The 27354-nt window shown below is 35.0% G+C and overlaps 2 protein-coding genes across 3 annotated transcripts in view; one reads left to right on the forward strand and one right to left on the reverse strand.

Moving 5' to 3' along the window:
• The first annotated feature begins 681 nt into the window (after positions 1-681).
• On the forward strand, positions 682-19047 carry Cmtr1 (Cap methyltransferase 1). The gene is made up of 16 exons (XM_027371385.2): positions 682-861; positions 4316-4548; positions 4716-4874; positions 5682-5849; positions 7210-7377; positions 7753-7960; positions 8194-8409; positions 9507-9639; positions 10933-11112; positions 11502-11698; positions 11924-12055; positions 12557-12779; positions 12947-13069; positions 14761-14888; positions 16819-16927; positions 17805-19047. Exons 1-16 carry the CDS (start codon positions 813-815, stop codon positions 17929-17931), a joined length of 2553 nt encoding a protein of 850 aa, XP_027227186.2. The 5' UTR covers positions 682-812; the 3' UTR covers positions 17932-19047.
• Positions 19048-21957: 2910 nt separating this feature from the next.
• Positions 21958-27354, reverse strand: part of LOC113819145 (transmembrane protein 59) — a 16464-nt gene continuing 11067 nt past the window's right edge. For both annotated transcript variants that reach the window (XM_027371383.2, XM_027371384.2), the window contains exons 2-6: positions 27221-27353; positions 25258-25352; positions 24808-25051; positions 24086-24258; positions 21958-23879 (exon numbers count right to left, since the gene is read on the reverse strand). In XM_027371383.2, the coding sequence (XP_027227184.2) occupies positions 23730-23879; positions 24086-24258; positions 24808-25051; positions 25258-25352; positions 27221-27353 (795 nt within the window). In that variant the 3' untranslated portion in view covers positions 21958-23729. The remainder of the gene's footprint in view (positions 23880-24085; positions 24259-24807; positions 25052-25257; positions 25353-27220; position 27354) is intronic.

Here is a 27354-nt window from a genome sequence, read left to right on the forward strand (position 1 = left end):
TATGCAGGTCGTGCAAAAATGTGACCCATGAATCGCTCATAGGTCACATACATTTTGCGTGTGTGTGTGTGTGTGTGTGTGTGTGTGTGTGTGTGTGTGTGTGTGTGTGTGTGTGTGTGTGTGTGTGTGTGTGTGTGTGTGTGTGTGTGTGTGTGTGTGTGTGTGTGTGTGTGTGTGTGTGTGTGTGTGTGTGTGTGTGTGTGTGCGCGCGCGCGCGTGCGTGCGTGTGTGCCTCATTCAGCATTTGGTTTCATTCTAGCCTCCAGGCAAGCTATTTGGATATTGAAAAGGGTCATAACATTTTTATGAAGTTAAATAGGTCAAAAAGGATAATCATCTTTAAAGTGGCATACTCCACACTCATATGTTCCTTTTAGGATGAAATGCATTATAAAGCTGGTGAGGCATTATCATTTTAATTATTAATACAACAATTTTGTACCGGCATACGGGTTCTGAACAAGTACGAAACCATAACTTACCAAAAAATTATAGACTCCCAGTGATAATTTACATCCCGCTCATAACAGTTTTAAATTCACTCATAATACCTATATTGCAATAATTACTGAGAACATGTTAAAATAATAAAATGACAACAGGAAGGAAAAATACATAAAAAAAATCGGAACAGATAATATTGTAACTGATAAGACATTATTCATGTTAAAAATGGTAGCTTGGTCTCGAAGAATAAGCGACCAAACGCACAGTGTACATCTTAGTGGTGTGTTTTCAACGCAGCAAAGTTTCCTCCTTGAATCTTAAACTTTAATTTTGAGGAAAAGGAATTCAGGTTTATTTTTGCAAGCATGTCTAAGAGGGGATTTGCACAACAACACTACGGTAGTCTCTCGTCTGGTAATGTAATGTGTTGTTTGTTTACTTTTAATTTTTCTTTTGGGAATTTACAAAACCGTTAATGTGTGTGGTAATTTCGGAATGAAACCTTGCCAAAAGACATAAGAATAAACACTACAGCGTTATAAAGCAGCGTGTATGCCTATTAATTTATAGTATATACAACTTGTCAGAGGAGAGATGTATGTCATAATCAGATATATATTTTATAAGGTAGCCACAGGTACTCTAATGCTGCAATTGGAACTCCTCGTCTTGCTTGCTCAGACAAATCGAACAAAATGTTATGACGATTTTGAACCTCTACTTTCTCGTCCTGGACAAGTTGTCCATTTCGTCCATCTTTCCCCCCTTCCCAGCAGGGTGAGCAAGACGAGATGACATTACAGTAGCATTTGTATATAGACAACGACAGTTGCAGGCAACCATAAGATATTGATAGGTAATTTTATTTCCCTTTATTGATGTTATCTAAGGACATTATTGTGTTGGTCAGTTGCAGTAAGTTAAGCATGCACCAGAGGAGTTACCAAACCTATGCAATGGGTAAAATTAAGACACTGTTATGATAAAAGAGTGATTTTTTATGTTTAAGTTGGTTGCATTCTGGGCAGCGACGACCTTGAAGGGTTTGAAAGCGCCCTCTTTGTCCTGCTGGTCCTGACATGTCTGGACAAGCAAGACGAGGGGTTCTGAACGCAGCATAAGTGATTTCCGAGGCTAACAATCCCATATATATTCTAGTAAGAGAGACCTTGTAGACTATGCTAATTTCTAGACTACCCTGGGTAAATATTCAGAATACTTGTGGATGACTAATCACAATGATATTGGTATTGATGGATTCCTCTCATTCTGTACTAGCCAAACTTATAGAAAATATGCTGCAGAAATCATCTAATATCCACAATCTTAAGTAATTTTACACATTAGCGCTGTATAACAGATTGCAACAATTTTTGTATCGATTGAGTTCTCTCACTCTCTAGTATTCAAATATGTAATCATTGCATGCCTTTCAATCCCTGCAATATATTCACATATTCCTGGCCCAGTCTGGAATGGATGCAAGTCATCTGGAGAAGATTTAAGCCTGTGCTGTAATCAATACCCACCAGCTTTCAAGGATAGTTTTTCAGAATCTGCTGAACCTCTTGGGCATAAGTATTACAGTATAGTAAATTATGCAACTTTATTACACATACACATTGTAAGCAACATCTCTGTATGGTCATTAATTTTACAAACAATCTGCTTTAAAAAATTGACTGACTATATCCGTTGAAGATCTTCAGCGGAAAGGGCCTGGATTCAAGACTGGTTTATGACAGGGTAGTACGTATAACTGACAGTCTGTCTGACACTCTATCCTGCTGTGAATATGTGGAGGTTTCTTTGTTTTCCATTGTGGGGGGTTTGGGGGAGGCAGCATTAGACATTATAGTAAGTGATTCTGTTTATGTTATATATTACCCCACAATTAACCTGCTACCATTGAGGGCCAAGATATGTGGTGGTTTGAGTGGTTTCTGTAGTATGGTTTCTATATATTTGGAAACAAGAGAGTAAGAGAAACTCATCGATACCAAAATCATCATGATGGGTTATATGAAGGTATTCCAAAATATGCATGCATGCTGTGAATAGGTTGAGGATTCTTCCATTGCAGGGGTACATAGTGCGGTGGCGGTGGCAGACCAATGTGTTGTGCAAAAGATCAGATAATGCTGCACATGAATCTTCATTGTGCACAGGATACTAAACTGCACATTTTTAGATCATTTATTGTGATTGCCTTGATGCCTTTCAAAAATGCAAAAATTGCCATGATGCCCTTGATTTTACTGAAATTTCAAGGCAAAAATTGCAGTGCCCCTTGTAACCTGAAGTTCCTGCCCTGATTACTTAATAATGAATAATCTATACTAGTATTGGCTATATTGTCAATGAATGTTTGGGTTCTGGAGGTCAAAATCTTGCTCAGAATTAGAATTTGAAAGCCAGAAAGGTAAAAAGGTATAGACAAATGGTACGTGGCTTAATGTTCAAATATATATAAGAAATTTGCTGCCAGTAACTATGATTATACAATTTTGGTTGTCATTAGTAAACTTTTAGTGGATAGTGTAATCCAGTTGTGTGTCATGGACCAACATGTCATTTATGAACTGATATAAACTTCAAATTACATTCTGATTTTATATATAATTTTTCTTGTGTCATTTTGGCTTATTTGTATTTGGGAATGTAAAGAACAGTTCCTACTGTTTTGTTAGAAGAGGACCCTATGAAGACAGAGAAATTTGATGTAATGGTCATAATGAACATTAAATAGCAATTTAGTTAAAACAAGGTAAGTCTTTTGAAGACACAGACGTCTACTACTGGCCTTCTACTGATTAGCGTGTTGTCACTATGGCAAACACCAACAAACCACCATATACATCCTGGTTATATAGAACTTCCAGTAGGCTCTGGTATGCTATTATCAAAAAAGAACCAGCAGGAGAATTATGGGAGCATGAATTTGAAGCTCTGGCAGTTACTTGACACTGTGCTACCCTCAGATTGGCCTTCAGATTGTTAGGGTTTCTATCATTAATTGCTGTACGTTTCCTAAGAAAGTAGATTGATCACAGCCAATGTAATAATGAAAAGGTACTATTTTAAAGTTACTCCAGGTATTTTTTAAACATATACCATTAAATCTTAAATGAGGATGGCATGGAAATAGAGAAAAACTAAAGTAGTGCCCTTAAAGAACAAAAAATCTAAAACATTCGCAAAAAGTGAAGTTAAGCTGACTTTTTATATATTCTGGGAAGATATAGCTTGCAACCTACCCTGCTGATTTACTATTAACTAAGAATGATGTATGATTTATGACCTCATAACCTTTTGAAAATTTGTTCATTTTGAGAAAGGAAAAAGTATCTTGATATGCTATATAAGCAATCCTAATAAAATCTTGCAAATGTTTGTAAATCTGGCCACATGTACTTGTGAGGTTTGTTGACCTTAACTGGCACAAGAAGCCTGGAGGTGGTGTGATCATGTGGTGTGAATAAGAACCAAATTTTTTATGTTCAGGTATTTAGCTTTATTTGTTATGTTATTTTTGTCATATTTTTGTATTCTTTTTTTAGTTATTAGAAAAGTATATTGTTTTAATTTGTTACTATTAATATATTTTCTACCGGTGTTAATACTTCTTTGTTATGTTCTTATTAGTCTGTATGATTTTATTTTTTATGTTATGAAGTGCTTAATGATTAAAAATATAGCAGTTAGTAACTAATTATAGATTGACAGTTATAAAATAGTCTAGTAAATAAAAGCAGTATTACACTTGTGTTTTAAAACCAAAATGCAATCAGTAATTTGTAAATAGAAGCTGTATTTTGGTTTTCATAGACTATTATTTTAAATGTATGTATGAATATTTTACTTCCAGATGACTCAGAAGAAGAGAGTTATGCTGGTTTTGGGACAAAGAAGAAACGCCTGGAAAGCACAGATAATGAGGAGAGAGGAGAAGAAGAGGAAGAAGAAGAAGAGGATGATGATGATGATAGTGAGAGTGATGAGAATGACTGGAATAATACAAATGCAGCAAAGTCACAGACCTCCGCTATAAGCAATGCGCCAAGCAATAGCAACTACAGTGCTTTTGCCCAAAGGATAATGGTGAGACAAAGCAAGTTTGCCTTTCATGATTGTTGTTTTCTGCATGTGTGTGTGTATATGAATTCCTATTAGCATATGTGTGATAGTAAAGTTTTTCTTTTCTTTTTTCCTTAAAAAAAAAATCAGATTACTGTTATTATATCTGAAATACTTGAATTTCTTTTCAGAAAAACATGGGTTATGAGGAAGGCAAAGGCTTGGGTAAATACGGGCAAGGTCTTGTGGCTCCAGTTGAGGCCAGCAAACAGAGAGGACGTCGAGGTCTGGGTCTTCGTATAGAAGGGCTTGAAGCGCAGGATAATCAAGAATGGGATAGTAGTGAAGAGGTATGCAATTAATATTTATCCACCTGTACATTTAGAAAGAAATGCTTGTAAAATATATATATATATATATATATATATATATATGTATATATATATATATATATATATATATATATATATATATATATATATATATATATATTTTTTTTTTTTTTTTTTTTTTTTTTTTTTTTTTTTTTTTTTTTTGCAGATATTAGAATAATGGTCATGTATATATGGTTTAAATATTTCTTGAATCAGTTTAGCTGTGTATTTTATTACTTTATGAGGAGAAAATATCGGTTTTACTTTTTAACAACTACTGTCATTTTCATGTCATATACTGTGTCAAATCAAATTTAATAAATATTACAACCAAATAATTTAACAATATACACATAACGCTTTTGTGCCACTTCAGATATTCTTGTTATTAGGCAACATATTATTAATCCCTTGCCACAGCATCACTATGTTCCAAGTTAACATATTGATTTCCAAGTAGGGACAACACAAGTATGTAAAAGAAATAAATATCATTCAAAAATGTAAATTGATATACTTTTCAAGGAATTGTAAATCTTTTTAATCCTTGGTACATCATGCCTTTGTAACATAAGAGCACATAGATATTGCCAAACATAATGTATTGTGGTTACCATATTGGTTAGGATGCAAGTCATTGCTGTGAATACAGTTAAGTGCTGGATTCCTTGTAATTTCATTGCTGGTCTAACAATGTAGTTGATAAGTATAATGCCATTTTAAAATATTGCACCAAAGAATATGAAATTCTGATATATCATTATCGTAAAATGTCTTTTCCAGTATGTTGAAGTTAATGAGGAAGTGCATTGGTTACCACACTGTCCTGACGATGTGCCTGACCTGGACACTCTTGGGTCATGGTCGAGGGAAGGCAAGGAGAAATTAACAATAACAGATGAGACGGAATTCTGTAGCCCAAAGGTTTTGAAAGGCATTCTGAGAGCAAAGGTGAGATGAAATTAATGCTTTTATATTCATGTTATCTGCTTAGTGTTGATTTAGAGACCTATTAAAGTATTGCAGGTTTTGTTGATCCTGCTCTTGATGACATAACTATAAAGCCCCCAACACCATCTCTTCTTCGGTAAAAAAGATCCTTTGATGTAGCAGTTCAGAGTACAATGTTCACTGTAGCCTTGTTTTGCAATTTTCTTTGTGCATTTATTGATTTTCTTTTTATATTTATAAATTTTGTCAGTGCTCTTCAATTGGACTATCAGCAATTACAAGTCCTACCTTTCTCACTTGTTTATCTTTTTCCTTATTTTCAGAAATATTCTTTTCTATTTTCTGTTATTGATATTGTCAATTATGATCATAATGGTATTGATATAAATAGTATTCGAAAAAGCATTTTGTGTAGTCATTATTGCATAAACAAAACTACAGTGAACATTAGAGGTCCTCAACAGCAATGGGTTTACAAACTTTTCTTATCTATTTTCTGTATTTGTCCTGTCTGGTCTGGTGATTTATAAACTGTTGATAACAGTTACACTCTGCTACTCAGACTTTTTGCTGAAAGTAGCCTAGTACTGTATGCTGACCAACATTTAATAGGAATGATGGACATTAGCTCCAGGATGACTTCATAAAAAAGTGACATCATGAAATACTGTTTAGTATCAAAATCTGAACAATCTCAATTTATTCCTTAATTCCTTGAATCTGGATAACATGAGCAAATTTTTGGCTAAGGGCCATGTGATGTGAACATGCTGTCATGAGAATTTTGGCTGATGGCTGTATGACTGGAATGATTTGACACATGTGTTCAAAATTCTTGGACTCTGATTAGACTCAGAAGGCATTTAGGAAGCATTATTACCACGGGCAAATAAATGTGGGATATACCGTCTGTGAGCCATGACTGACACAATGAATAGTATGCTCCAGGGAGGACACTATTTCTATGCTTAGTATCCCATTCCCGCCTACTGTGACAGGCAGCACCAGATGTATTACAAAATGACTCAAATAATAAGATATTACTATTTGTTATTGTTATTGCACAGACTTATAGACTACTTATAGAGATGATAAGGAGTTGTGATACAATATATCAGATGACTGATATAGACCTTGGAAAATGGATAAAAGGCCAAACATGCTTCAGGTTTTATAGCATATTATGTATTGTTATATGCTCTTTGTATTTTTGTCTGGTTTTTGTGGTCTATGTCAGTGGTGAATACTGAAAATGCCATCTGTTCAGAGTACTTTCTCAATCCCATGAAATATCCACTTCACAGCTTCCTTCATCTAAAGCAAACAGTAGTATGTTATTTTTTATCTATTCACATTACAGACCATATTTGACCAGCTTGATGCGAGGGAATTACAGAGAAGCAGGTCGAGGAGTAATCCTTTTGAGACCCTGGGAAAACTTTTCTTCCAAAACAGAGCAGCTTTGAAAATGGCAAATATGGATGCAGTTTTTGACTTCATGTTCACAAGGCCTGTAGATGAAACTGGGGTAAGTTATTTCACTTTTGCTTTGGTCATGTTTGCCTGGGATTGCTTTTGCATTTTTCATGAATATTCTCTATCACATGTAATTTGCTATGCTACTTTTTTTTTTTTTGATATAGCAAAATATAAACAAAAGATCTTATAAACTTACTTTGTTTGAAGTGTTTTGTTTCCCTCTTCATTTTTGTTATTTATCTAGTGAATTAAGTGTAATGGTGTGTGAATATCTTACTATCATCTAGTGTTGGTATCTTCGAAACAATAAATTTTCCTCTGCATGATTTCAATAATGCCTTAATGTTATATTTCATCCTTTATTTTTTGTATTCATTTATGTTTATATACTAATATTTTATATTATACATTATCTTTTATTCAGGAATCATTAGTTGGTCCTGATGAGGTGCTATACTTTGCTGATGTGTGTGCTGCCCCAGGTGGTTTCTCAGAGTATGTTCTATGGAGAAGAAAAACAGATTCAGAAAATTTCTGTGATGCTAAGGGATTTGGGTTTACCCTACGCGAAAATGACTTCAAACTCCATGATTTCTTTGCAGCCCCAGCTGAGTTCTTTGAACCACATTATGGTGAGTTCTGTTGCAGTCGGGTGTGGTAGATCTGATTTGTTGTAAAAGCAATATGTGTGCTTTTATCTGTAACAGCAGTGCTATTTTCTCAGCTGTAAGGAGCAATGATACAAATATGTGACTTTATATTAAGGAAAATACCTTGCACTTGTATTAGTAATCAGTAATTTTCTTTTTTGAAAATCATGTTAAGAGTAGTAAATTTATGTCATTTATGATGTTCCTTTCCCTAGGTATTAATGGTCGAGATGGTGATGGAGATGTGTTTCAGCCAACCAACATTTCAAACTTTGTAAATTTCGTCCGCAAGAGTTCGGGAGGCCAGGGAGTCCACTTCATGATGGCTGATGGAGGTTTCAGTGTGGAGGGCCAGGAAAACATACAGGAAATATTGTCCAAACAGCTGTACCTCTGTCAGTTCATAGTTGCTTTGGGCATTGTGAGAACTGGTGAGCTTAAAATTCTCTCTTATTTTTTTAACTCATTGGCAATGGGGCAGAAATTGATGGCTTTATTATAGGAAAACTTTTTCCTCATATTTTTCAGAAGTTATAGGGAAATAGATAATCTATATAAGAGTTATAAATGTTTTTCTTTTAGAGTAAATATATACTAGTATATATAAGTTTATGAATAAATATTTACATAGTTATTATGTGCCTAAAAGATCTTCTGCTCTCTTCAATTCCTCAGGAAATAGAATATAAAATAAATCATGATGCTATATATATGTGAAACCCAAGTAATAAGTGGAGATCACTGAGAAACTCATGCTAGGAACGTGTTTAGTCAGGAGCCAGCAGGTTTTATTGGTCCTCTGTTGGGGAGAGCACGGTCATAAGAAAGAGTAAGATCACCATAGAGGTCAAGGTGGTAAATATAGTAATGAGATATTGCAATATTGATTAGAAAGTATGATTGGCTACATACGTAGCCATAATTGTGAAGTTTTCATATGCCCTCCCCACTCCCCTCCCCTTCCCCTTCCCCTCCTCACTCCCCTCCCCCTCCCACTGCCCCCCCCTCCCCTTCCACTTCCCACTCACCTCCCCCTTCCCCTTCCCACTCCCCTCCCCACTCCCCTCCCCCTCTCCTCCTTCCTCTCCTGCTTTCACCCTCACTCCCTTTCCCTCCCCTCCCCCTCTCCTTTTCCCCTCCCTGCCCCCGTCTCTATCTCCCTCTTTTCCCTTCTCCCTCCCCCCTCTGCCTTCCCCTCCCCCTCCTGCTTCCCCTCCCCTTCTCCTTCACCCTTTACCTCTCCCTCTCCCTTTCCCTTTCCCTTTCCCTTTTCCTTTCCCTTTTCCTTTCCCTTTTCCTTTCCCTTTCCATTTCCCTTTCCCTTTACCTTTACCTTTACCTTTACCCTTCCCTTTCGCTTTCCCTTTCCCCTTCCCTTTCCCTTTCCCCTTCCCTTTCCCTTTCCCTATCCCTTTCCCTTTCCCTTTCCCTTTCCCTCTCCCATAACCCTCTCCCATAACCCTCTCTATCTCCGTCTCCCTCTCCCATGATGTTTTACTCATCATGATAATAAACTTTTCTATTACAGATGGGCATTTTGTGTGTAAATTGTTTGATGTATTTACATCATTCAGTGTTGGCCTCATATATTTGATGTACCGATGTTTTAAATACGTCAGCCTCCACAAACCTAACACCAGTCGACCTGCAAACTCAGAAAGGTGAGAGAATAGATTTGCCTTGTGTAGATTGCATATTATTAGTGGGTATTATTTAGATTTGGAAAAGCAGTAAGCAGACTTACTTGACTTTGGCCATACTGTGGATGATATTTATTATTGCAGATGAAAAAGATTCCTACTGAAGAATGATATCTGACTATAATAGGCCAGGTTTTTTGTCTTGCATGCTGATTTGGACAATCATCTGAAAGTATGTTTAACAAACTGAAAAAAGTAAAAAGTCGGTTATGACTAGAGTAATTGATAATGATAAAAATTATAGTGTCACACTGTGAAACTGGTTATATCCTTATTTCTTTTGTTTCTCTGCAATGCCACTATTCACAGGGTCAAGAATTTTTAAGTGAAATTATATGAACTCTCTTCTTATCATTAGGCTCTACGAACAGGAATTGATTATATATGTAATTTTTATATGTCTTATGTTTTATATTTCACTCTCTTTATCTCTCAGTCTCTTAAGAGTAGGGTTCTAAGTTTGTAAGTGATTAAATGCCATCCTATAAGTATATGAGTAGTGTGGTTCTGTTAAGTAATTCCCTGATTACTGCTACTTGTGTACCTTGTGAGTGTAACCTGTTCAGTGTACATAAGAAAGGTGTGGCAAACACTCATATTTATTACACTATTTATTGCTTGACTCTATTTACATAGTTGTAGGATAATTGCTGTCCTTGATCATATCATAATCTGCAGTTCCTCTTAATTAAGGGACTCAAGACTCGACTCAGGACTCGATTTGCTAAAGTAAACTGCAGTATTATGTCTTGTAAGACTTAGATTTCATAGTTGGCACTGATATACCAATCTTGGAATTACTAGTGTTTTCCATAATGGTATAAAAAGGTAAATTTTTATGAAGTAAATGTAAAGGTTCTTAGCCTTTTCTCCATGTCCAGTGACATGTAATTGTGTTATTCAACAGAAGAGAAGATATGATCTTGTCTGGAAGTTATGTATTATAATTTTTGAAGTTGAGTGATTGCCAAGATTTATTTAACAATACTGTATCAGACAAATAAAAATGTCTGTTGTAGATCGAGATTAGTTTAAGCAATGATAATAACAATAATAATGTGGGCACACATTGAGTGATCCATCAATATGACTTGTATGTTCTGTTGGTTGCCACCTCCCCTTGTGAAGTTGGGGTCCTAATCACCTGTGGCATCAGTCAGGCTCAAACTCCTTTACACTGAATACCTGTGATATCACAAATAGATTTACATTGAGTGCAGTACCATCTTTGAAGACAGTTTTATGTATTTTCAGGTATATTATTTGTAAATGGAAGAGAGAAGGAATAGAAGATGTATATGAGTACCTCTTTGAAATGAACCAAAGAATTGCTGGCCTAAAATCTACAGGTATTGATGTTCTGGAACTAGTACCTCTTGAACATTTAAAGAGTGATAAAGATTTCACTGAGTACATCATCAATTCTAATAATACGTAAGTATTCTTAGCTTATGAAGAGGTAACTGTAAGTTGATTCTGTTGTTGTTCTGTTTTACTCAGCATTTTTTACATATATGGCAAATATAGTTGGTTAGGCTCTAGAATCACTTTTTATAAAATCTTTTAGGATAGTATCTAGCTTAGAGATATTGAATTGTGTCTAATGTCAACTTTATTTACCTTATGAACAGTTACTACTGTTTTAGATCATGATGGATAAGGGAATAGTTACAAAATTAAAGTCAGTTGATGTTTTGATGATCACTCTTGAATTGTTTTCCTTTTTTATTATCAACATGTTGAATAGTCTAAATAGGTAAAGTAGAGAAAGATTGGACTATTCTTTCAGATATATAATACTTTACTTTTTCATATCCTTTCAGCATAGGTTTCAGACAGATAGTAAGTTTACGCAAAATACAAGTGTATTGTCAAGACACCCAGTTGATTGAACCGCGACAAGCAGAGCTTCGTTCACAGTGTCTGGAACTTTGGCAGCTCCCAGATAGAACAAGAACAGCTCCACAGCGCTCTGAAGCCAAGGTCAAATTCATGGAACTCTTGAATGGTGAAAACCCAGGTATGAGCTGCATTGCATTTTATGATAGTTCAAAATTTTTAGAAAATAATGGAATTATAGATTATCCATGGATGAATATAGGTAAAGTGAATATTAATTATTTAGTAATTCACATTCCAGAGTTTTATATTGTAAGTAAAATTATACTGATATAAAAGTCAAAGACTAACCATAATTGCTTGTTTGCTCTTTGCTAGCTAGGTTACAAAATGTGAATGATTGCAGATTACATGTGCCATCCGCCTGAAGACCTCTCACTGGGCAACTTTAAGGAGAAACTCCGAAGTGCCTATGATTACCGCTGCATGATCCTAGCCTCGACCCGAGATGGAAGGAAAGATAGAGCCTTTTATCTGGGTAAGGAAAGAGATAATTGTGTTTTACTGCAGTAGCCAAACTTTTCTTATAGTTTAAGTTTTTTTTTTTCTAGTATTAGTGATATGTTCAGTTATTGTTGCAATTTTAACTCATAATCTAGTAATAATTGTCACTGCACTTTCTCAGTGTGGCAATATTGGAAACAGTTAATAGAACAAAGATCATTAAGTGCAGTAAAAAGAAAATATGGTAATAATAAGACCTGTATATTTCATTGAAATAAAAAACTGCTATCGAACTGCAGCCTACATGAGTTTAGTTATCAGTTAGTAACTAGATTAAAAACAAAATGTCAAGTCACTTATGCCTTTATATTGTTAATTAATTTATCTTTATTGAATACAAATTACACTTTCTTTACCATTTCCTTCCCTAACTAAAGTTTCACCCCCAGCAAAAATTTCTCCATTTAGATATGTAGTTCCTCCCTACTGAGAAAAAAGTAAGAGTACTAAAAGAGTTATTATATCTCACCTATAGGACTTGGTGGTTGCAATGTGTTCCGATGGGAGGGTAGGGCAGTTAGTTCCTGGATGCGTGTGGACACAAAATTGGAACTCCCACCCAATACCCTGGTTTATGCAGAGTTGGTTGTGGAACACCGAGGGGAACACAAAGCACAGCGCAAACTAACGACATTCCATTTGATAGATGGAATAGTACTCAATGGGAAGGATATCAGAAACTTACATATTGTTGAAAGGTGAGTGAGAGGATAAATCTAAATTGGGTTAGATGAATTGCTGATGATCATAATTATGAATCTTTTGAATGAAGTTTACAATATTCCATTTGAATATATCATTAGAGAACATTTATATTCCTTTTGTTTTACCTTCAGTACTCACTCTTGATTTTTTAACCCTGCAGACACAACTACTTAAGAAAATTTGCTCTCGGTCTCAATAAACCAAGCAGACCAGACCTGGCACCCATAAGATGCAAACAGCTGTACAAGTTAGAAGACCTTGGGGATGTCTTGGCTCCTCCCAGGTCAGTTAGATTAATTTTATCCATTTTATTAATTTAATTAATTAATTAATTAATTAAATTTAATTATTATTTAATTAATTAATTTAATTATTAATTAATTAATTAATTTAATTTAATTTAATTATTATTTAATTAATTAATTTAATTTAATTATTATTTAATTTAATTATAATTTAATTAATATTAATTTAAGTTAGATTAAATGTTATCCAGGGAGGAGGATCTTCTTCTTCTTCTTCTTCTTCTTCTATTCTTCTTCTTCTTCTATTCTTCTTCTTCTTCTTCTATTCTTCTTCTTCTTCTTCTATTCTTCTTCTTCTTCTTCTATTCTTCTTCTTCTTCTTCTTCTTCTATTCTTCTTTTTCTTGTTCTCCTTCTATTCTTTTTCTTCTTCTTCTTCTTCTATTCTTCTTCTTCTTCTTCTATTCTTCTTCTTCTTCTTCTTCTTCTTCTTCTTCTTCTTCTTCTTCTTCTTCTTCTTCTTCTTCTTCTTCTATTCTTCTTCTTCTTCTTCTATTCTTCTTCTTCTTCTTCTTCTTCTTCTTCTTCTTCTTTTCTTCTTTTCTTCTTCTTCTTCTTCTGATTATCCTTCTTCTTCATCTTCTTCTCATTCTTCTTCTTCTTCTTCTATTCTTCTTCTTCTTCTTCTATTCTTCTTCTTCTTCTTCTTCTTCTTCTTCTTCTTCTTCTATTCTTCTTCTTCTTCTTCTATTCTTCTTCTTCTTCTTCTATTCTTCTTCTTCTTCTTCTATTCTTCTTCTTCTTCTTCTATTCTTCTTCTTCTTCTTCTATTCTTCTTCTTCTTCTTCTTCTTCTTCTTCTTCTTCTTCTTCTTCTTCTTCTTCTTCTTCTTCTTCTTCTTCTTCTTCTTCTTCTTTCTTCTTCTTCTTCTTCTTCTTCTTCTTCTTCTTCTTCTTCTTCTTCTTCTTCTTCTTCTTCTTCTTCTTCTTCTTCTTCTTCTTCTTCTTCTTCTTCTTCTTCTTCTTCTTCTTCTTCTTCTTCTTCTTCTTTGTTTCCTGCCTGCTGTCTTCCTCCACAGACAATACTAATTGTTAAGTAACAATCATAAAATCACCTGGGATTCTGTTGTCTTTATACTGTTATATATAGATACATATGAATAAGTACATTCTTAGTGTATTTGTTAATTTTGATATTTCAAACTCCTGAAAATCGGGTATTATTTGTCGTTGAAAAGCAGACAAAAGGGCAGATTTGGTGTTCTAAGAGTTAATGGGCAGATAGAATGGACAATTATGCTACACATTTAGCAGCTAAGGCTTGATCTTTTTTTTCTCTCTCTTGCTAAAATACCTTTTTCTCAAATATGTATGCTTAGGAACTCTAAACCAACTGGCAAAATGTTGATGGAGGCTTGGTGATAAAATATGTGTAAGCCATTCTGCATGTGATATGTTGTGAGGTACTCTTCAGTGTCTGGATTTTGTTATTGATATGACTTGAAAAATATGTATAGTGTTTGTATGCCTGCATGTGTGGGTGTTTTTGTTTGTTTGTTTGTTTTAGTCCAAGTGAGAGTTTGCATATAGGTGCATTGGTGTGGGTGTGTTTATTTGTGATTACCTGAGTGCATCTGCCCTCTGAGTTGCATTTTGATATGATCATACTATTCCTTTTAATCAGTCACATGAAGTTCCTGGACCTTCTCAACATTTTTTTTTCTTTTTCAGACTGCACCATAGGTTGATGAAAGGAGGATCTCTACCCAGAAGAGTATACCTTGAAGTGGAAGGTGACTCAGACAGGGAATCGTATTACACCATTCCCACAGCACTGCTTCTGGTCAAATCTACCAAAGGTATGATTGGATCAGTTAATTATGAGGATGATTATCATTCTTTGAGTGGCAACTCTCCTGGGTGTGTGGCTTATAAGGCCAGCCCATACAAATCAGTTTCACATCATATTGCCTCCTCTTTTCAATACTATCTTCAGGGAACAGACTACTCTGATACTAAATAATACTGTTATGGCACTCTTCAATAACAGTTTCATTTAGTAACATTGTACCAGTTGTTTTACTTTGTATTTTTGTATTATTTCCACCTGTAGTGGTGAGCAGGAAAAGGTTCCTGTGTGTGGAGATAGTATTCTCCCTGGAGATGGCCCTCTTCAATGGTAAACTTCACCCTCGTAGACTGCTGGAAATCTTGTGGAGCTAGTGAATGAGTCCATTTCTAAACATCAGCTTACTCAATCTCAACCACCTAACACGTTCCAGTGATCCCTCCAGATCCATTAGGTTAATAGTCTATTGTATGCATCATTACCATCGGTTTTTTTAGAATTTAGTTAAACAGCTCAAGGAACTGAAATGAAATATTCCTAATATATTCATAGATCTTTTGTGATTCCGAGAGGGATATATGGAGACAGAGATCTTTAGTAAATATTTTAATTGGATATATATATATTCTTCACTTCTGTTATAAACTTATCCCCTACGATCCCGATGATGTTATGGTCTTGTCATAGAAACATCTGGGTCGAGGGCCGGGTGACATGAACATGCCGTCATTGGACAAAATGTCCGTGGGCTGGGTGACACAGACTTGTCATCATGAGTGAATGCCAGAGTGATGGAAAGCACATGCCATGAGTGCACAAACCTCTTGGAGTATGATTAGACTCATTTGGCACTTAGAAGGGGGCTTTTGCATTATTCCCATCGATAAACAAATGTGGAATGTAAGGTATGTAAGCCGTGACTGGAAGAGCATTGGCTTCAGGGAGGACACCATTTCCTTACTGTACATCATATTCCTGGCTGCTGTGACTGGCGGCGCAAGTTGTATTATGAAAAATTGAAAATTAAGAAAGAATATGTGACACAACCAAATGTTCCATACTGTTACTGTACTGTTATTTACAATATAGAGAGATGATAAAGAGTCTTTGCAAGCTATTACCATCTGAATTTTAGTTTCATTATAGAAATAAAAAAATTATAAAATTATAAAAAAATCATGAAGAAAGACAAATATAGACATTGGAAAAGGGCAAAAAAGCTAAAAAGTTTATGGAAAAAAAGCTTTGCAAAGGGGAGGCACAGTCTTGTCATGAGTGTTTGTGCGTGCCCGGTCTATAGACTGCACGCCCAGGATATTGGCTACTTACATAACCCACTTCCTGTATTTTTGGCATTGTGATTTCTGTGACGCAACCAGATGCAAGGGGTTCAAAAATCATAATGTTATTACAGAGAAGTAACACTTGTTGCTCATTGTTTTATAAAACTTTATAAACAGTTGTAGTTTTCATTGAGAAAGGTAAAAATTTTAGCCTTTTTTTAAGCCTCTGTTCTGTACTAAAAGCACAAATAATTTACAAACGTCAATTTATATGAATGTTAAATGAGAAAAGCTGCATATACACCATGTGGCTCAGCATTTTATTAACCATTGATCAGCCTTAATTCACATGTTTGTTGGCTACAGGTTATGAAGGATGAGTGAAGACACCATAGGCCAGTCACCTGCTTCAAAATGTGATAACCTACATTTTCCAGCATTTTCTCAGAATTAAGATTTGATTTAGATTTAATTCTGTGGCATTCTCAGCATCAGTTATTCATTTGACACTGAGGCCCATCAAATAATATGAAAGAATATTTTTTTTTCAAAATCAGAATGGGACTAGCCAGCATCTGTAAACATTTTATCTACAATGTATTTTAAAAGATTAATGAATGTGCTGAAAAAATAATCAATATTTTCTTTTTCTTTTAGAACCTTGGATGATGGCATTCAGTAAGAGTCAAAACAAGAAGTATTGGTTTAATACATTGACAAGACACTCTACCTTTGAATGTCAGCAGGAATTCATAGCACCATTTAGGTAAGCATATTACAAGCTTGGTGTAAGATTTTCCTTTTCGTAACCCCACTGGGAACATGTATTGTTCACTGTAGTTTTGTTTTGTGAAATGTCTTTACACATATTACCAAGCTAGTTTGTGTTATTGGATTACAGAGATAGTGCTGTCATGTCAGGCTTTTCAGGAAGCCTTTACTTCAAATTGACAGATTGTAGGTAGCTTATCTCATGAAAATGAATGTTTAGAAACCAGTAAAACATTTCTCAATATCATGCTTCATATGCCATGCATCATTTGGGTCTCAGCCCTGGATCTGATACTACTGAAACTTTTAAGCTTCAAAAACACTATGCATCCCAATATTTTTTCAAGTATAGATGTACTCACCATCTCTTTTTATATATTTTTTCTGATGATTACAATATTAATCAGAACAGTGGTAGTATCAGTTCCATTATCCAGTGATTACACATCATGAACTCGGCAGGGAAATGTGACCCAAATTATTTTTCACAAATGTCTGACAATACTATCTCACAAGTTATTTATCTCATGCTGCTCACCACCTGCAGCACGATGCAAAAGCTCCAAAATCGTAAAATTGAAATTATGTTAAGGGTATTTGGCTTTTGTAACAATTAATTTTTTGAAAAGCAAGTTTGAACTTTTCAACTATTGGATCACAAATCCTTGGTTTTATCAGACCATATCAGTTACAATGCTTTATTGTTCTCAGTGAATATATAATTTGCTTATTTTTTATTTTTATGTAATAATATTTTGGGTTATCAGTATTTTACTATTATAAATGATTTATAGTTGCTATTGTAAATAATTGTTAAATTCAACATCATTATTATTACTGATGTATTATTTTCATGTGTTTTTTCCCAACAGTTCTTCATACGGTGGGAGCCTGATATGGTGGTGGGACAACAGTGTTCAGGTTCTCAGCAATGACGAACCAGCCAAAGGCCGGCTCCACCGTGATGACCTGCTCTCCCACCTTATCAGAGTGCGCTAAATGCCCTTGCACAGCTTATAATCAATTAGCCCTGTACTTTAATTTTTGTGTGGGAAGTTTCTGTGAAATTTCTTATTTGAATTGTGGAGATTACTCAAAAAAATGAGATAGTGGGTGAAGTTTCATTTGAATTGTATCTTGCCATTTTTCTATGGAGAAAATGTAGGTAGGTTATAATGTTTTGGAGGTACTCCATTTTGTTTTAGATTTTTATGTCTGATTTTGATATCAAAATCTCAAGAGTGAGGATTGAGATGTTTTATTAATGTACAGTCAGAGACACAGCTATCGTCCAGATTTTGGCAACAGCATAATGGAAAGATTGAAATCATTTATATGTCTGTGATATGTTTACAAGCAGCAGACATTACTGTTCACTGGGCATAGTTATAACTTGGGCAGATTTCAGCCATTCATTTATTACCACATGTAGGCTGAGCTTGTCAGGTCTGTGAACATTATTTCTTTCATTGTTTCATCCTGTCAGGATGTTCTGCTTATATTATGTGTTTAATGTAGTACAGCCAGTAAAGGCAAAGTAAAGTGCAGGCGTAGAACAGATGCCTATCTATAGTTCACACAAACTTCTATCACCATACCACCAACATAAATGAATACCAAATATTAATCTTATTTTGTAAAACTATCAAGTGGTAATGTAACGCATAATGTAAACTGCTGGTTACTGTTGTTTCATCTTTATATGCTTTTTAGATTCATGAAGGCCCCTGAAAATATGCTGTTCCATACCAAATATTGTTCAGTAGTCCAGTTTCTGAATCATGAATACTGATTATACTCACATATTTTAAAGCATTACCAGAATGGAATCCCAAGTCTCCAGCTAATCATGCATATCAACTAAGCTTATATTGTTATTGAGTATTATAATGTTTTGATAACTTTAAGTCAAGAAAAAAGATAGTTGTGTTTCAACTGTACATAAAAAAAATGTTTTACTGTACTGTGTAACTGGTTTGTCTTAAAACAAGTGAAACTTGAAAAACTTGTGCACTGTTTACCATTTCTTTTATAATTTTATTTATTCAAACATTAAATCCTCCATGATAATGTAGACTGGTAACCCTCCACATTATATACTTCTATGCCATTCAACCAAGATTTTTCATTGGCAATGCCTGATTCAGATTGGATACTTCCCAGTTCAACCAGTGCACCAGGTACTAATATGGCTCAAAGTTCAAAGGTGCTAGTGTTTAGGAAGCTCATGAACCTAAGAAACATTTGCAGTGTTGAAAGTATGTGCATGGCAAGCTTTCCCTATAATTACATTTTAACACAAGTCATTCAGCATGTTTTGTGGTAAATGAAAGCTGCTTTCAAGTGAACAAAGGTTGTGAAAGCTTTTGTAAACAATTTATGGTTATCATTATTCCTACTTAAATTATTGAAATGCATTATTTTTATCTGGGAAAGTTGATAATAGCATGAAAATGATATTTGTTTACATAAGAATCCTGTTGAATGGCTAGAATAAATAAATTTATGAAGTTAAGTAACTGTCAATCAAGTTCAGAAATTGTTTGTGGAGAAATGAGTACTATCTTTCTTTTTTCCCTTCTTTCAATCTCCCCCCCCTTCTCTCTCTCTCTCTCTCTCTCTCTCTCTCTCTCTCTCTCTCTCTCTCTCTCTCTCTCTCTCTCTCTCTCTCTCTCTCTCTCTCTCTCTCTCTCTCTCTCTCTCTCTCTCTCTCTCTCTCTCTCAAACAAACAAACATACATATATAATCTTACACACATCCATAAACACTGCTTCCTGCAGAACAGAATAAAGCCTAGCACTACTGGGTTCATGCTATATCAAACAAGTATTACATGGTTGCATGTTAAAGGAGGATCTAGTGCATTTTATTTTAATAATTATTTTACACTGTTGACAGTATTTAAACCCCACAGTATTTTATTTGTTTACATTGGGCTGTATGAGATCAGTCTTTGGAATATATTTAAAACATTCCAAGTTCTTCAAGATTTCCGTAAGTAGTTTTTGGAAAAGTTCCACATAAGAACTTATTTACCAGTTGTAAAGTGCCTACAATCAGTTTAATAGAGAATGGCATTTATGTTCATTTATTTTGATAATCTGTGATGAAATATGTTAAATCTTTTAACTAGGTGATTAGTACAAATTTTTATGGGAAAAATATCTACACCTAGGCCATACATTAATTATTGGACATGATTTTTTTCTTTGTAAAATGAAGTCGTAAAGACTGTTAAGCTAATTTTTACACACAGATGTGTGCTATGATGAAAATAGCACAGTGTAAGACATGTGTATTGATATGAAGCACTGTTTAAGGATGCATAAAATTTCTTACCTGGAATCTTTTAGTTTACTTAACCCATTTAGCCTGGGATAATGTGTGGTCCTCTGTAGCTTTTAGCGAATTTTGTTACAAACAGATGGCTCCACATGTACTCTGCCACCAAGGAGTCTCTAATGATCGCGCCTGACTTACCCATTCCTTGAAATGTTGGGAAAATGTGTTTTTCCTTCTAACACTATTCATAATAGTATTATGATTATTGAAATGGGTTTAAATTATCAATAACATTAAAGCCAACAAAATAATATAAAAGAAGGGTTTCAAAAATCAAGTAAAATGGTAAACAGGTGAGATAGGCAGTACAAATAATAGTGAGATAGGCAGTACTGAGGCTCCTAGGTGACTAAGTACTTGTCGAGCCATCTATGTGTAAAGACAATAAATAAACTTATATAATTATGGACATGGCAAGTATTCTTGCCAAATATGCCAATTGAGTTAATGTCCTCTATGATACTTTCAACAAAGTTTTTATCAGAGAATTTGGGAATAAACGCAGGGATTAGTAAAAGGGGAAAAGCGGGATAAGGGTGATTAGATCAAATGGAGGGTATCTGAGCCTGAGGAAGGAAAATAAGTTGTCCAAAAGAAAAAGTGGGGGATTCCCTGATAATATCCAACTGTTTATGGGGTTAGGGAAGAAGGGACAAGTGTGGAAAAGCAGAGGCATGGGTTCCAGTAAAACGGATATGACAATGATTGGAACAGCAGTGGAAGGAAATTTTCCCTACTTGTTTTTGGAGATACTGTTGAAAAGGAGAGTATTGTCAGAGTAAAGTTTGTAGGGGGAATCATAAAAAACTGATCCTACTTGGCTGGGGTAAAAAGTCCTCAAAATATATGTTGAGGAGGAAATAGTGCAATGACTAGGATGGAAGGAAGAGGGAGTGCTGTGGAGTGAGGTTGTAAAGCTGGGAGTGTAATTGGGATGAAAATGCAAGATGGGGCAGAAAATGAAGAAAACTGAGCTGGATATGCAGATGGAGTGGAGGATGTGAGAGATGAAGGAAAGTATTCCTAAGACAAAGTAATGACCTGGGTGGATGATTTGGAATGGATCAAGCTGACACCAAACATTGAGGAAGGAGTAGCCATAGCAGTGGTCGGAGCCGTGATCTAAGTATAGTTAGCTGTTGGGAAACCATAGGTTACATTAAGGCAGGTTAGATGGATAATGGGGCAAGACTTAAGCGTACAAAATCTTTATTTTCACCATTGTGAGCCTGATGTATGTGAGGAAGAGAAATGGTATATTCCTCAGGGTCCCCAAGAGCTTAATCAACTTAAAGTTGAAGGGGCTGCCATCTCAAAGGTGAGACGACCTGGCAGTGACATGGCTAGTGAAGGTGGTTGCACCTATTACTGGTTGAGCTGCAGTAATGGTAATCATCTTCAGGGGGTAACCATTGCCATATCCAGCAAACTTTAGCCTTCAGTAGAAGAGGCAGTTCCAGTTGATGAGCTTATGATAGTAGACACTAAAGCACTTGTGTCTTATGTGTAAACTTTTAACATTTGCAAACTTGGTGTCAGTCCCGATTGGTTGGGTGCTGGTAGCAACAGTATGAATAGCCTCCTTTGTAGTCTCACTCACTCACATAAAGACCGCATCCACATCTACATACTAATACGCCGTATGTGAAGTACTTTCAGGTTTGTTGATTGAAGCACAAAGAAATTATGTATTATTTATTAATAGCAAATCCACTGAACCCCTGGAATTACAAGATCATACTGTATTTGCAAAACTAATAAGATTCCATTAATGATTAGAAAAAAAAAAAAAAAAAAAAAATGTGGCACAACATATGTAGTATAAATATATATATAAATCTGATATACACATAAATCACAAAGAAAAGAAAAGAAAATAATAAAAGGGAAAAAGAAAATAGGATACATGGTAAAAATGCATCCTATCCTAGTACACTTGTTTTGGCATAATCAAACTTGCAAAATATGGTGTCGATATTGCACCAACATAACTGGCTTAGGCCTACAGGGGAAAAAAGGCAAACCCTAGAAAAGCTGAAGAAAAGGCCCTGAAGAATAAAATTAAGTACAGAGAATTCTTTTTTTTTCTTTTTTTTACAATATTTTATTTACTCTATCACTCATTCTCTCTCTATCCTTTATACAAACACTCTGAAATGCTACAGCTAATCATTTCAAGGTGCGTCTCATAACTGAAAATGAAAATACCTTTTTCTCTCTAATCAATGAGCACTTTATAAAAATTAACTTCAGAAACCTGTTCAAAAATTATGTAATCTCAAACAACTTCAAAGTACAAAAAAAGAAAATAGCTGTAGGTACTTCAGTGTTTCCACATAATAAAATGCTAATGCAGTACTGTATTGTTAAGCAGCACTTTTCTGAATCAATTCTCATGCTTTCACAAGGTAGTATATTTGATCACGCAAGTGTTTCTTAATGTATAAAGACTGACACACAACAAACAATGATTATATGTCATCAAGCAACACAGGTATATCTGAAAAAGCTTTTCCTTAACCATTTCTCTACAACTGAGGAAATCGTTCAGCCATAGCTGGTTAATGATTCTTTAAACAGCCAACTATGCCTTTGGAAAAGATATGAAGAAGGTTTTGCTTTTATAAGGCCTAAAAAGGGTTTACTGAGGTTCTTTACAAGCTTTGGGAACATTTTTGTCACTGGAGATAGTCTAGACAGAAACTAATCTTAAAGCTAAAAAAATGTGAGTGGGTGAAGGTACAATCTAAGATAGAATCATCTTCCCTATTTTGTCTAATTACTTAAACTCTCCACACATTATAAGACCCAGCTGGTGACAATAAATGGTTATGTGATATGCCTCATTAAGAGGTTTGAGGTTAATTTTTGGATGTTTTGTACCATTTGAGCATGATCCATTTGAAACCTGATTGCTGAAAACTCTCTAATATGGAAAGGCACATTTAAAGGGATCATAAAGGTATGACATCAAAAGAGCAAGTAGTGAATGTAAATGCTGACAATATGGAGACTTCTGCTTGTGTGAACATTAGCTGTACATGTTCCACATCTGTAATTTACTATGAATTCCCTCTGTGCTCAACTATATACAATATGGATAAAGCATCTCAAGTGCCATTAAACTCCAAAAGATACAATGCTCACACACCTGATACAAGCTCAATCCACACATGTGCTGGTACAATAAGAATAACTAAAATGCACAGTTATTGCTAACAATGAATTATAAACGAGAATTCTATAATAAATATCAGGCCTATCATCTGTACATGTATGTCACAGACACATGTAAACACAGTCAATCTTTCTGTTGTGTTTATCAAAATGTGAGAAGACAGTTGTATCTTAGATTATAAAAGATGCAAAGGAAGAAAAAAGGTAAAAGAAATGATATGCTTAAAACCATAGTACAAACCCCTAAAGGTTGCTGCTATGGATCCTGCTATAGAGGCTAAATATCGGTATCGGGTAGCTTGACCTTTGTGGGCAGAGGTGGCGCTTGCTGCTCTTCCTCTTCCATAAGACTGAGCTTGGTAAGGTCTTCAGGGCGAACCAGTTTGATGGGCAGAGGCAGTGGGTCAGCCTGGACACTCAATCCATTCTGGGGATAAACAATGGTAAGCCCAAAATGCACTTTGGAGGAAGACAGACAACAAAGAAGAAAACCAATTTTCAAAAGTATTAAACCTAAAATAAACTCTGTTGGTATAATGATTTTAAAACATACAAACACTTTTCCTTCATTCCCACTCTCCCTACAACCATATTTCTAATTCAAAGTACGTTCAAACACTGATGGCCACTAACCTTGAAAGCTTTTGTCTTTGGTGGACTAGCAGTTGTGCAGACAGCAAAGATCACATACAGCGTAAAGAGCACAAGAGCCAAAGCCGAAGCTACAAGGAGGTAGGGAGGAACACCAAGGCGGCGAGACACACAGCGTACCACAGATGGGTCCTGGGAGTACTCGTCACTCGACACTACCGAGGAAAATTTTTATTGTAGATCCAGTTTTGTAAAATTTAATATAGATCAATAGTTCTGACTGACTTGTTACTTCTCACTATATATATTTCAGGATCATATGTAGATAATCTATAAATTAACCATGGTAGATCTGGATACATTAATTCAAAAGTAACAGTTGTAAATGTATATCAATTTCAAGTTTAAGGGTCACTAGTTCCATGTTTTCTATTGTCACACATCTAAAGAAATAAATTCCTGACCCAAAATAAAAATTTACTATAATGAAGTCTTATGTCTCACAGACTAATAATGTGATATGATTTCACTTGTTTTCTGTAGTTATTTGCCATGACATGATTTCACACTACCCAATGCAAATGGGTCAAGCTTTTTTGTATATCAAATGCATATCCCATGATACCCTAATTACAAATGCAATTATACTGGACCTAGTAGTTCATGGCAACTGCCAAAAAGCAAACATGTCTTCTCCCATCTTTAAAGAATAACCTATAAATCCCCAAAATACATCCAAAACAACTACAAAAACAGGAACTCACATTGCCTTGATTCGGCCTGGAGTCCCTGCATAGGTGAGTCTCCATCTGCAGCCTCAGGCAAGATTTCCAGCATGATCTCAGGCTCTGACTCAACAGCCACAATGGAGCTGTCATCGCTCACAAAGTATGTGACAAGGGATGTGCGGACAATGTGGACAGCGCCAACAATGGAGGAGTAGACAGCTTGCATCTGCATTAGTGGCTTCAAAAGGTGAAGGGTTGGTTTCTCTTCTTCTTCTTCTTCCTGAAATGGGGAAATAGAGAGAGAGAAAATCAAGGTAGTAAAAGGCATACTAGAATATCATATTAATGAAATATTGTGTCAACACAATCTTTGATAGAATTTTCAGGTTGCTGATATTAAAGTCTGCTTTTGAAACTGTTACTTAATGTTTCAACAAAAATCAACAAATGACTATGGCACTTCATGAATTAGGAAAAGGAATTCACTTTAGTTTTATCCTGTGATGTTCGTTCCTGGGCATCGCAGCCAGCCTTGCAGGCAACTGTGCTGTCTGAAGTTTCATTGTAGGCTTCAACACAAGCTGGAGAGAAAATGCTTAATCAATCAATAATGTAACATAAAACAAATGACAAATGAGTATATAATATGGTATGGGGAAAACAGCTTTTTGGGGTACAGCAATAGTAGTTTCACAAATATAATGGGGAAGGGAGGGAGGGAGGGAAACAAATAATAATAATGATGATAATAATAATAATAGTAATATTAATAATAACAACAATAATGATAATGATGATGATAATAATAATAATAATAATAACAAATAAATAAATATATCAGGTCTGGAGTCAACTATGAATTGAATTAAAAATCAATTGGGTGAAGACGAAAAAACTGATGGGATAATATTAGGAGGGGGGGGGAGGAGAGAAGGAAAAAGGGACAGGGAGGGAGAGAGAGAGAGAAACTGACCCGACTTGATATTAATGAAATGATATGTACTGATGACTGAATTAGACAGAATAATGTATATCTGCAAATTCAATATTGTAGCATATATGCTGAAATTAAACCATTGCCACTGGGTATATATATTATCAACTGTAATCTTGCTTTGTCTCCATAATCTTTCAGCCATTAAGGAGTAAATTAGTAGACCTTACATGATTTCCCTATTCCTCCATTATTTTAATGCTATTGATATTGATATGATCATTATCATTATCATAATTATAATTATTACCATTACTACTATCATCATTACCATCATCGTGCTATCAAAATATTAATAGCAATAAAAACTAAAAAGTATCTTTCCAAAAATCAAGGAAAAGCCAAACCAGGTGGGAGAGGTTGTACTAGTACTTGACTCCTTAGTGACTACCTAAGCTTTTGCGGAGCCATCTCTGTGTATGGAGAATAAATAAAACCAGAATGTGTCAAAAATATATAAAATGATGTAACGTATCAAATCTCTGTCATCTTATTATGAAACTACTTACTACATTATCCATGTTTTACAGAAAGGCATTTAAGATTTACAAACTTAGCTCCTGTCAGCGTGCTGGTTTAAAGATCTTGTTGATAAAACACACACATTCCATACATGTGCAGCCTGGTCTTGCCTAATGCTACCAATTCTAGTTCTTTTCCTACTTCCTGAATGAATCTGATAAAAAAAATTTGTTTTGATTTGGTAACCTGACTGCCCTGCCCTGTTACCATAATTGGAAGTATTAGTCGACCATTCCTCAGTAATTTGGAGTCATTCATATTAAACGACTTTACTTCAGGTTGGACAAAATGAACTGATTTGTATAGTAGAATATTTTTGATAATATTAAATCATGTTTCCCTTTTGTTAACCCAATGGTCCGGTATGGCAAAAATACATGTTATGTCCTCTGTAATTTTAGTTTATCAATTATATTTACAGAGATGGCTCCAGAAGTGCTATGCTGCCAAAGAGTTCATGATAAGTCATACCCATCTCATCTGTTTACCCTTTTCCTTGATTTTTGTAGATGTTTAAAAAATCATTTTATTATTCTATTATTAGCAGTACTTGAATAACATTCTAATAATCACTGTGTCAATAATAATATTAATAGTATTAACATTAACAGCATTATAAAAATAAAATAAAACAAAAGCGAAGAGAGAAGATGAAAAACCCATATCCCAAAGTCCCAAAAAAGGGAAATCAGACCGTCAATAGTACCTACTAATTTACTAATTGGAGACTGAGCATCTATGTACAATTTTTTAAGATAAAAACTTTAGTGAAAAATGCATAATTCTGGGGCAAGTAGGTAAAGCTATTGGTTGCAGTTCTGTGTATTGTTGACAGATTTTTTTTTTGTATGAATTTTATTACATTCCGATGGCTCCCAAAGTGCTCAGCCACTACATCAACACACATGTACCCAAACTCTCACCATAACCTACAATTGTAACATGTTGTCTTTACAGGATTTGCGTCTTTCCCATCCACTGTATTGCCATGGCCTGGCCCATCAGAGACAAATTCACTGATCGTGTAGAATCGGCAGCCGCGCTCACAGGCATCATTGTTGCTGCTC

Source organism: Penaeus vannamei, chromosome 7 (genome assembly GCF_042767895.1).
Source record: "Penaeus vannamei isolate JL-2024 chromosome 7, ASM4276789v1, whole genome shotgun sequence".
Lineage (NCBI taxonomy): Eukaryota > Metazoa > Arthropoda > Malacostraca > Decapoda > Penaeidae > Penaeus > Penaeus vannamei.

What these genes read in the sequence shown, in the direction of transcription:
- Cmtr1 (XM_027371385.2), top strand. Translation starts at nt 813, where the DNA reads ATGTCTAAGAGGGGATTTGCACAACAACACTACGGTAGTCTCTCGTCT. An exon ending in GTTCTTTGAACCACATTATG is followed by an intron (nt 7,961 to 8,193) that starts GTGAGTTCTGTT and finishes TCCTTTCCCTAG; the next exon opens with GTATTAATGGTCGAGATGGT. An exon ending in AACTTACATATTGTTGAAAG is followed by an intron (nt 12,780 to 12,946) that starts GTGAGTGAGAGG and finishes TTAACCCTGCAG; the next exon opens with ACACAACTACTTAAGAAAAT.